Genomic DNA, 12,411 nt, shown 5'->3' with positions numbered 1-12,411 from the left:
TAAAACCATGTGTACAAAACAGTTGAACAGAAGAGTTACAGACAATTGCTATAGAACAACACTGGCTCGTTTTAGGGACATGACAATGTTCTGAGGAATCATCAGTTATTTCTCATTCCTTTCTATGGGATATTCACTGTCCTTAGTCACACTTATTTTACCAATTAGCTGCAGAAAAGATACAGCACCTGGAAGTCACATTGACAACTGGAATTAACCACTCTAAATCCCTTCCCTGCCCCTCAAGCTACAGCACACATCTCGATGGCTCTCAGAATAGGAACCAATCTCTTCTCCAGCACATCTTGGTCCCCAAAAACATCTTGGTTGCCCGCTTGGCAAAAGAAGCTACAGTGTCACTGGGGACAACACAGGATGAGGCACATGAATGGTGAGAAGTGCAGTTGGTTCAATGGAATCTATAGATAGGACCCAGAATGTGTGTAAGATGTGTGGGATGAAAGAGCAAAAGAAATTCCCCACAGAAGTACAGCCATACAGTCCTTTCCGCAGTCTGTACTCAGCCAGAGAAAAGCCTGCACTTACCTTAAACCACAAAACGGTGGGCTGAGGGGTTCCTTCAATGACTGCCTGAAATTTGGCACGCTCACCAGAATTAACCTGCACATCCTCTATTGTCACTTGCATATAGGGAGGACCTGGTGAGACACAAGGTTTTGCTGCAAGCACGACACAATAACTTTACTCATAGTGTGCTTACATAGGTTGAGTTACTCAAATGGGATTTATTGGACTGACCATTTAGGATATGACATTAGGTTAATGTCAAATCAAGAGATATCACAGCAATATATTTACTTTTCTTTATACCAGCATTACTTTTAGGTTTCTTATGCTCATGATGATCTATTACATTTTGTTTAATAAACAGTTGCTGCTGAAGAAATGGAAGCACTATTAAAAAAACCCCAAACCACAACAATCACCAGAATTTGTTACCCAAAGGGAAGACAAAGACAATTCTGGGATGTGGGAGCGGGAAACAAGGTTTTCTTACTTGTTGGGGTCTTATCCTCAGTCTTATACACACAAGTTCTTTCTGTGGTCTCAATATAAACTTCACTGTGTACATCCCAGACCACATCTCCTTCTCTTCTGTACCAGTCTCCTGTCCCTGGTGATGTTCTTTCACAAAACCCAAGAGAAAAAGTCATTACATAGTCACATACAACTACAGACACGCAGGATTACACTCTGCCATAGATTTGGGTGTTTAACCACCGCACAAATAATTATTTACTTAAAATTAATGCAAGAAGAATTGTATTTTGGGGGAATTATTTTCTCTTCAACCTTTTCTATCCTTCTTGCATAACGCATGTGTGAACAGAACTCTAAATAAAAATAACAAACCTACAAGAATCAGTTCAAGTCACCCCTTGCTTCCTCCACCACAGAGGATTCACTTTTCTTACAACAAACCCTGACACATTTGGGAATCTGTATATTGAGATGGGTATTTACCTGGTAATAGGAACAGTACGCTCCTGAGTGCTTTCCTCACCATCAGCTGTCTTTTCACTGTAAGGACTGGGAGTGGGCTTTGGCACACTTGGTTCTTCAGCTGGAATCTGCCTTTGTGCTTTGTCTGGCAGCAGAAATAGGGCAAGTTATACACATCATCTATGACAGCACACCTGAAACCCAGAGCAAACCTTTGGAGCCATCTCTAGCCTGCCTTGTGACAGAACCACATCTGGCAGCTGACCACATTAAGCAAAGGGCTTGAATAACACTAGCAAGACTCAACAGGGGCACATTGCTGACTGGGGAAAACTAAATATTCTATAAGGAAACACACAGAGACAAAAATAAGAAAGGCAGTCAGTAGGGACAAGAACAAATGGGATGACTGGAAGGATGGCATGAGCTCAATGCATCCCTTATAGGAGATAATTTAATGGTATTTGAGTTCCAGCTCTTGGCTATGATGAAATGAAGGAATCATTTATTTTGGAAAAAGCCCTTAAGATCATCAAGTCAAATCATTAACCCAGCACTGCCAAATGCACCACATCTACACATCTTTTAAATACTTCCAGGGATGCCCAATGCTAGCTTCATACACATGAATGCTTCAGTTAAGTGCTGCATTCTTGACTCTTTGGTGCAATCACAGACAGCATCAGTGAAACAAGTAAGGTTACATCAGTGTAAAACTGATGTGGTCATGGCAGGTCCTGTCTGGGGATACAACTAATACAGAGATAAGATGAAGGTTTGTTGATATGGAAGAGGTTAGATATTAGAAAGTCAGCATTGGTGCACCTCCCCTGGGTTCTTTGAAAACGTCCTTGTACAACTCTAAATTACACTAGAACTAGGTTTGGCACTTGGGGCTTATAGGAACAAGAAAACAAAAGGGTGGTGCTGCCTGATGGTAGTCCAGGTATTGTTCTTCTTTTATTATTAATTATTTTATCAGATATATCTTCAAAACCTGGTTTGATCTTCCATTCCAGAAGAACCTGATTGTCTTGTATTGCTCGTTGTAGTTACCCTACAGGATAAAGTGCATCATCTCTTTTTTCATCTGAGGAGAAAAGATTAAATCAAGAAGAGTCTTGTGCCCAGCAGGAACGGCCTCATTAGGGAGCACTCGAGGGATGCTTGGAGCTGGCTGGTTTTGGAAAAAAGGCAGCAATTTTCTAGAAATTATATAAAACAGCTCTATTGGGATGGAAAACATGGTTATTTAAGGCATTACTGGCAGGGTCAGAAATCCCAGGTTGGTGGGATTGTGCTTTTCTATTGCCAGCACAATCAAAATATTTGCCTTCTTTTTATTCAAAGCATGTGATGATAGGGACAATTGTCAAGTCTCCTTCTTATTAAAATATTCTCCATGTTAATAATATATTTAGTTTTCTCTAAAATTGAAAGGGTGAAAGGACTGCAAAACCACCTCATATGATCTCTGTAGTTTTGACTAAGGAAATAATCTGCTAGTTGACATATTAATTATGATTTTTGAGTCATCCCACCTCACAAGAGGATTATTTTCATTGATGATTTCCTACTAGAAAGGAAAAAAAGGTTTTAAAGCTCTGCTGTTTTTTAATGTAGTTATTTTGTGTCTGATTCCACAAAATCTATTTCTACCTGTGTTAAGTTTTAGACAAGAATATCTTTTATTTTTTTTAAAGCAGCATCTGGAGTTTGAGGGCTGAAGACTACTTGACATTGTCGTTTTAAGTCAACACTGGTGAAGGACAGTTACTCTGACTTGACACAGAGACAGCTTAGACAAGTAGGTATGGCAGAAAAGGAGGAAAACTGGAAGGGTTCCTGCTCATTCATGTTTTGGTTTGTTGTTTTTTTTTTTCAATAATGTCAAGGCAGAAGACTTGTTCTAGGAACACAGTCACACATAATGGTTTTAGGCACACAGAAACTGATAAGGAGACTACCAAGGCCACACAGCTGGTAACATGCAGGTGAACTTGATACACTCAACATCCTATAACGTCTGACAGTTGATACAGGAGTGTTAAACACATTTCCAGCTTGTTTATGGCAGACAATAAAAGAAAAGCAACCTCCTGTACCCTCCCTACCAAATAAAAAAGCAAATGACTTCTATAAATAGAAAGGTGGAATCCCACCCCCTGTTTTCCCCAAAAAAAGTTTGAAGCAAGCCTTGGGTCAAAAGCCTAAATATGGAAAAAAATCCCCTATCCCTCCATTTTGGTCAGGTGATGAACCAAACTCTATTTCAGACACAGTTTTCTGTTTCCAGACAGATCTGCCCCAAACTTGTGTCCAACCTAACCCCAACCCCATGTCTCTTTGGGTCTGAATGTCCTCTCTTTATCTTCAACTGCTCAAAACACAGTAAAACAGAAAAATGAGAGGGAAAAAAAATCATTATTGGTTTGTTCCTTCTCTTGATTCCCATGGGATATTTTCCAGATTCATGCCAAACCTACCATGCCCTCCAGCAGTCTGAGTTTGGGTGCTGGCTTCATGAACTACCCCAGAGGGCCGAGCTGCTGTTTCTGAGTGGTCTGAAGGAATGTACTGAGGAAGGCCAAGGTCACCAGTTTCTTCTTGCATGCCCGGGGGAAGAGTCACCAGCATTGATGCTGTGTCCACAAGTTTCTTTAGAGCTTTCTTGATCTCCTTATTAGCCCGCTGAAGTGAGGCCTGGACAGAAGTCTCCATCTCTGACTGTGGGAAAGTCATTCCTACAGACAAGAACAATAGCTTTTCTCTCTTTAGGGTAAAAAGAAAACAGCAGTATCATCTAACCTGTGGAAATATTTGCAGAAGTATTATTTTCCCTTTCTGGAGCAAAGAGCTGATACAGAAATGCTTAGTCCAGCAAGAGGGAATGTATCTAAGACTTAAAATAAGAAGGCTGGCACAACACGCCTCAGAAAGATGTATCTCACCAAGCTGAGGACACTGCACACACACATACACACACCCTCTCTCTGACAGCAGAACAAAGGATCCATATTCCACTTTTCAACACTACTGCTCTGTCAAAAATACCTTTATTAAGATCAATGAAATGAACCCAGCAGTGACCCATTGCACCGATACATACCCTGTGTGCAAGGAGGATGTTATTCTCACAGGAAAGGAGGAGTTAGCAAGTACCAGCCTCATCAATAACTGGAGAAGGGCAGAGGAAAGAGAGGTCTATTCTGCTTTGTGAGCCTCAGTGTGAGAGAAATGCTAGTCCTTGCTCTAGGGTAATGCATTTTTCCTACTTTACAGTATCTGAATATTTTTGGTGGGATTTGCACTAGAAGGTATCTGGGACTTTGAAATTAGTACCAGACTGCTTCTAGACTCATATGGTAAAGTCACCTGGTTTGTACAGTAATTCACAGCAGTTTTGTATAAGGAAGCATGATACAGAGAAAGATATAACTCCTGACTCAAGAAACTCACTATCTTGAAGGCAGAGAGAAGACAAAAGCTTCCCACACACCAAGAGGGATCTTCAAGATCAAGATGGTCTTTTCATAATGGCCACCCAGGAGAGAAATACCATGGTCTCATCCCCAGTCAGTACTGGTAGAAGAAGCTAGGCTAGGCTAGGATCATAGGAACTCAGGAGCTCATCTCATCCAATCTCCTGCCCCATACACCTGCAAGAGACACTACAAAGGGTCAGACAATATCTAGGACAACCCTCAAGTGACCATTAAGACAGATAAATGCATGTCAGACTAAGACAATTTATCATGATCATGATGTGATTGCCTGCCAAGAGTGCAAATTGGAGTCGTCATGTGGTTCAAAGAAGAAATAAGAGAACTTGCACACAAATGGCTCTGACTTAATGTTGTTCACACAGGAGAATGTCTTGTAGCTGTTTTGATTCTGCTGCTATACCAGCCTTAGAAAGTAAGTTCCCATGATAGATTTAGCATGTAAAGTTGAAGCTATGTTTGGTTCAGCTCTCTTTGAAGATATCTCATTTAATTTTTGTTTTCAATATCCTCCCCATGAGCATAGTGGTTATGAAATATTTCGGTTCTGGGTTTGTTGATGGAAAAAACAAGTTTGCTCACATGATTTCCCATGTGAGACTGCCCATCAGTGTTCATCAGCAGTGGGCTGAGCAAAAGATCTTTAAATATTTTATAATAACTACTTTGTTTGATATTCCTGTTGTGATTGCTGCCAACTGGTGATGCCCTATGAGCTGGGCAGCTGCCAACATGTGAACTGTTTGGAAAGGTTTAAAACACTCTTGGTATCTCTCAATGAGAAAATATATTCACAGGTATACATATACAGGTTATACATAACCACATGTCTCACCCATGCTATTTTCCTCCCTGTTTAGAGCTGTTGCACACTATGAGTCAAGCTGCTGACCTGAGGAACTTTAATATTAGCTGAGGTACATCAAACTAATGTCACAGTAATGACACACCTGTGGTGGACAGTCTGTTTCCCAGTTCTAAAAACCCAACTGTGAACCTTTCTGCCTCACGCCTCCTTCAGCCAGTAACAAGGAACACAAGACTGACACATATTTGAAGTTCCAATCCAGCCTCAAAGAAGGACCCAAGAGGATGAGCATAGTTAAAAATTATTGACTCCTAGACTTGAAAGTATCTCTAATACCAGGTTCTTTCATGTGAACACTTCTGAAGCAGTTAATGAAAAAAAGGAACCAGAGCCCAACTGCATTAATGTTCTTTGGTTTGCCACCCAGATCTTGTCAAAGTCAATGGGAGAAGAGAATGAGCTGATGGACTATTAAGTGCCGTGCACAGAGAAGAACACAGAAACCCAATGAATTCAGTGACAGCTGATGCAAGATGTTTATTGACATAAACTCAGCATCTAACAGCATATTTGATTTTTTTAATGTGTTTTTCTTTTTGTATGTCAAGCAAACTGAAGTTTCCACTTTATCAATACCCATTTACCTGCAGGAATTTTAGTAAAACTTTCTTTGTATTAAAATTTTTAATACAGCTGTATGTTTTCATCTACAAGAAATAAACTCCCACACGTCTCAGTTATCTACACAGTTTAATCACTTACAAGCATAATTTTTAACCTCTAGGAAAACATTTTGAAAGTATATGTAATGAACTTTTCATAAACCTTTCACTTTTTGAACAGTCCTGCGTAGAATTTTAAAAATTCCTTTCAATTGATTCTCTTTTGATTAAGTTTCAAAAGAAAATGTAAACAGATGTTAATTGCTTTGAGCTAATGGATCAGACTATAGTTATTTCTTCTACAGAAATCTGAACTGTAACCTTTTAACTCCTTTAGAAAAACCTGAGCATCAACCACAACAGGAGGAAACCTCCACATTCCTTTACACAACTTTGTTATCTCTTGAATTAATATTATGGTTTTGAAGTCTATCATAGGGCAAATTCTTTCTCAGCAGTATCTGTAAATCTGAATGAAATCCACTTCCTTCTGTGAAATTATTCTAGATTGATACTGGAATAACTGAGATCAGAATCAGGCCCAAAATAAAGAAATAATTTTAGTTTTGAAAGTATTTCCCTGTTGTATGTCTGTTACTTTCCAATGTACAGTGCAATATATCAAAAAAGCACTAATATATATCCATCATATTGCTTAATTATAAAACAAACAGTATAAATCAAGGAGATGTTATAAAAAACCCAGGAGAGTAACATAAAAGAGGCTTGACTTCTTTCACTCTGTGTAATCACTGGAAAAGCATCCTTTATCATGAGGGCAGTGAATGTGATATTACATGTGATATCTTATTTGGATATTGAAAGTAAAAGGCTGTGAAAGCAATATGTTCATTTTAGTCAACACATTATCAAGGTGCAGCCACAGAAGGAAAAACCCCACAACTTATTCTTTCCTGCAAGCACCTTTTGTAAATTCAGTCCCTGTTAGTGGGAATATTCCCCATAGGACTCCATAACAAACTCCACAGAATTACCTAGCTGGAAAACACTGAAACAACATCATGCATACATTTCCAAGACAGAAACTCACTCAATCCTTTCTCTTTATGCTATTTAGAAATTCAGCTGTGACTGAGCATTTCTGGTTTCCCTACACCACCTAAATGAAAACATGTATTGCAACAGCTCTACACAACTCAGCTGGGACAAGGTGTTGGGAATTTTCACCCCATATCTTTGTCAGATAAAGAGGGCCAATGCTTGGTCCTACTGAGATCAATGACAAACTCTTCAGCTGACTTCAACTGGGAGCAATATTTGGGCCTACAAGTTCATTTCTTTCCAGGGCTGAGCAACTTGAATGTGCAACATCCATTTTTGATGAAGCCAACAGGAATGGGCCATGCTCAGTGCATCTGAGACTTCTCCTCAACCAGTGATCCCACTGAAAAGCTCCAGAGAAACTCAACAGAAGGAAGCACCTCTGCAAGACAAGTCAGCCTACATGGTTACAGTAATACGATGCAATTGCAACTGGCATTGCCTCCGAGCAACCAAATACATTTTGAGCAGATGTATTTATAGTAAAGAATTCTTTTCTTTTTTATCTTTTTTGTTTAAACTGTCTTTGTGCTCCTGCTGCTTTGCTGTAGCTCAGTGGTGAATTCCTCTTAGCCTTATCCCTCAATCTGTTAACAGCAATATTTCACCACGGGCATGTACAGAAGACCAAATATTCTTCTGGCAATAGTTTTTGACAAAGACTACATCTGTGGTTTTATGTTAGCATTTGATTACAGATGCAGAAGTAGTTTTGTGCAGCACTTTAACCTTTTGCTGCACATTAAGTAAATCAGTATTTTAATATCTATGGCTTATAAATCCACTTCACTAGAATGCAGAATAATGAAACCTGCATCTTTAGACAACTGGGAAGTGGACTTGAAAATAGCAGTCATTTAAACAAGACAGACTTTTGTTTTTACTTGAAGTAGAAGAGAACAACGAAATCCTTGCTTCCTCAGTCAGTGGATCTTTCACCACTGACTTTAGTCAAATTAGGAATCCAACCAAAAGGTATGAGCAGCCCTTTGCATCCTGAGTAAATGCAGTATTTTCTCTATTTTTCATTCTGTGGCAGAAGTTTAAAATAATGTAACCAGACTACGCACGTTGAAAGGTTTATGTATGAAATTTGTTAGAGCTAATTGGTGTCAAAAGTGTATAGCAGAGTCAAGACAGTGTGAAGCTTCATGTCCTTTGGGCACACACAGTGACAGGAGATTGCTTTAGCTGGAAACAGTCCTCCTATCCTGGGCTGCTGAAGGATGCTGAAAAGCTTAGATACTTTCACCTTCTTGACAAAATAATGTACAAATTGGCACTTGAAACCATTTCTTAGTTCATGGACAAAAACATGCTTATTCATTTATATTTCTGTTATAGGCAGGAGAATCAGGCTTTTCCTAAACCTACCATCACTGCTCCACTATGGAATGATATATGTTCACCTTGATCAAAACTTTTAAAATTACAAACTGTTCTGACAGACATGTTCCCTTTAAGACTAGAAAAGCTCAACATGATGTACTTAAATATATTTTCCTCAAAGGTATTTCCTTGTACATGTTACCTTGTAATCTTTGCCACCAATTCCCCTCACCTACAACAATTTTGATCAGTACTTTTTTCTAAAACACTGCTTTCTTTGTGTTGAACATTATGTTTGCATCTGCTCAGCTTTGGGAGAGGTCTTCTGTGCTGATGTGCAAGGTAACAGGCTCGCCAACAGTCCCATAGCTGAGGGTTCTTGTGGAAACTTCAGTTTTAAAGCTTGACTGTCCGTTGTCTGCTGAGAGCTGGACTTCAGTGCAGAAAGACGGTTTCACTGTGAAGGTGGGACCAGGAGAAGCTGCTGCTGTTGCTGCATGCACTCCAGGTGTCACTGACATGCAGGTATCACTCACATGGAAAGAGATGTTTGAGGGGCCTACAGACTGCACACCGGTTACTCTAGATGCTGACATGAACATGCCCCCAGGAATGTGTTCCTCCAACTGGCTGAAAAACCTTTGCCTGGGCTTGGACACCACAGGTCTCCCTAGATTCAGCAGCACTGGCTTCCCAATTGTTGGCTTATTAATCTCTGTCTGGAGCACGGAGATCTCGCAGGGTTTCTCTGCTGTACGGTTCTTGTCATCACACCTGAAGGTCTCACCTTCTTCAGGAACGTAATCTTCAAGATCCTCCAAAGTTAATAATTTTCCATTGTGGGTTAAGATTTTGCGGTCCCGGGTGCTAATGTCATCTGCCTGTAGCTCCTCTGGTTCATCTACTATAATGACATTATCCTCTTCTGGAAGGACATCTTGTATTACTGCGGGTACCTCCTCTTCAACAGGCCAAGATATGTCTAATTCATCTGCCTCTTCTTTAACCTCTGGACTCGCTAGTGAGAACAGAAATTCGTGCTGGTCTGCAGCAGCTGTCTCAAATCTGAAGACCAAAGGCTCACCCCCACAGGCAAGCAGTGGGGAAGTGGTGTCTGACCCGCAGTGAGCACTTGCTTCCTGTGGGAAGCTCTTTCCTTCTGTTCCATAGTCTATAAGTGAATTATTCCCTAGTTGTTCAGATCCACAAGGGAAGCTTCTGTCCTCGTTGCTGACCTGAGGTTCTTCCTCTTCAGCTGCGTATACCAGGGGCTGGATATCAGCTTCAGAGAGGCTGTCACTAGGCAAAGATTTTGACTGTTCCACCAATTTATTGTTGGAATTGTTTGTGTTTGGATCATCTTCTGGGGAACGCTTAGGCCTTGAGCTAGGAAAAGTGAATGTTAACACCCCTGATTCATCTTTTTCTTGTTTTACTGGGGAAGAACCTCTTTTCCTTGCAGGTTTTGGTGATTTTTTCACCTTGAATTCAATTATTTCTTCCACTTCAACCCATTTGGGCTTTTTCTCTTCTACCTTGGTTTCTTCAGTGAAATCTCTTCCTGCTGCTCCTTGCCTGTCCTCTGGTTCTGTGACAAAAAGCACAGGGACAGCAGACTTCGGTGTTGCCTCCTGCTCATATCTGTGGACAGGCTGCCTGATCTTTGAAACATAGACTGGCTCTGGAGCTGGCTCTGCTCTTGGGGAGCGGGAAGGTGAATGACCTGAAGAAGAACGTGCAGGAGAAACCCTTCCCCTTTGTCTTGGGCTCTTCACCACAGTGGTTATCGTTTCCTCTCTGATGACAGAAAGGGTTGGAATGGAGTTGGCAGGAAGATGAGACTTTTTGAGGAGCCACACTCCATCAGCACATGCTATTGTTGGTCAAGGCACTACAGTGGGGTTAGTTTTGTGAGCACTATAGCTTTTGGTGAAGCATGTCATTTTGGAAGGGATACACACGCAACACACACACCCACATGCCCGTCTCCACTTACTTTTTGATCCAGGGAAAACATCAGTGCCCTTACCCCCAGAGGGACCATAGCTCCGTTAACCTCCTTTAGTGCATGAACACGCAATGATTATGTACATCTAAGAGATGTTCTTCTGGGTATTACTATATTTCATGTGACTTCTGCTGACCACCCACTACAGTACTTTGTACCCACATAGCAGTTTCACCCAAAGATTTTAAGCACTCAAAGAATTTAACCTTTTCCCTAGTATTGGCTGAAAACCTCATTTCATCAAACTCAATGGCAAAATGGCCTTTATTACAGTAGGGTCAGCAGCTTGTTTTTCTAATTAACATAATGTATCTTTAATTTGTTTATCAAAGACCTTTGAGACTAGAGATCTGCATTTTCACATGAAGAACAGTTATATTTAAAGGGCATTCCTGAAAACAAGTCATCTATACCCAAATACACTTATTTTTCGTCTTCATAATATCATTATTGCAGACACAGCCTGATCCTATTACCGCTAAATGACATAGGAATACCAAACCAACCTGGGATGCACAATTATAATTTCTAAGTATATTTCTGCTGAGCTCACTTTAAATGTTTTGACATATTTAAAGCAGCTGGGGCTTCTCCGCATTCGTGTATACACATCTTGTGTCAAAACAATCTTCTGCTTCCATGGCAGGACAAACTTTGACTTTAAATGTGCTACAGATGAAGTTGCATTAAATAGCTTTAAAATGTGGGGACAAGAACACCTCAACTTAGATTTTAGTGCTCTTAAATGATATGTTTAACATGCAGTTTTTCCTGAAGATTTTTCAGTGGCATTTCTTACATGAAAAAGCTTGAAGGTAACGACAGTGTTTTTTTGCAAGCATAAGGAAGCCAATGCTCTACAGTGTACGTAGAAGGTTCAGTGAAACTAACAAGCTGATTTTGTTTCCGTCACTACCTTCAAGCAATAGGATTAGCTGAAGTGTAAAGACAAAGATCCAGTCTTGGATTAAGAATCAAGAAAACAGCTTTTCCATTTCTCTTTCTCCTCACCGGCCCCTTATCGCAGCACACACGGATGAAAGTCATCAGCTACCTCTGCTCTGCCTTTTGCACTGAGATACAGAGAAGGTGGAAGGAGTCCTTGTGCAAGGAAAGCCTGTTTCTCCTATTGCATTTGTCTAGCCATCATGGAAGACTAATCCTCTTCGACATATTGTAGCCTTTCTCATCTATTGATCTTATTTTTGGACACTATTATTGTCTCCTCCTGTGGAGATCAGATTTCTTTCTATCATTACTCTCTCCATTTGAGGATGCAATGAAGTTCAGGACTGGCGCATCTACAATCAGATTTTGCCCAGAACACCCTCTCTGCTACTGCTCATTTCCACTGCTTTATTCTTACCCCCAAGTTTTCTATAGTTTTTCTGTACAGCTTTAATGTATATGCAGAGCCTTCATTATGCCCATGGTGTCTTTCTGAATTACACAAAGTTAAACCATTTTAGATAAAGACAAGAATGAACCCATGTATGCTTGCACTTGACTGCTCTACACTGCAAAATCACAGTGCCTTTTGGGGTCTGGGATTTGCGTACGTAGAGACTGTTAAAT

At 40.3% G+C, this 12,411-nt stretch overlaps 1 protein-coding gene across 1 annotated transcript in view; it reads right to left on the bottom strand.

Annotated features, from left to right (window-relative positions):
* OBSCN (obscurin, cytoskeletal calmodulin and titin-interacting RhoGEF) overlaps positions 1-12,411 on the bottom strand; it is a 174,172-nt gene that overhangs the window by 22,274 nt on the left and 139,487 nt on the right. The window contains 4 exon segments of the mRNA XM_034060452.1: positions 547-659; positions 1,019-1,146; positions 1,486-1,609; positions 3,951-4,208. Coding sequence (XP_033916343.1) covers positions 547-659; positions 1,019-1,146; positions 1,486-1,609; positions 3,951-4,208 — 623 coding nt within the window.

Source organism: Melopsittacus undulatus, chromosome 1 (genome assembly GCF_012275295.1).
Source record: "Melopsittacus undulatus isolate bMelUnd1 chromosome 1, bMelUnd1.mat.Z, whole genome shotgun sequence".
Taxonomy (NCBI): Eukaryota; Metazoa; Chordata; class Aves; order Psittaciformes; family Psittaculidae; genus Melopsittacus; species Melopsittacus undulatus.
Note: the sequence above shows the minus strand (reverse complement) of the source record. Positions and strands in the feature narration are given on the sequence as shown.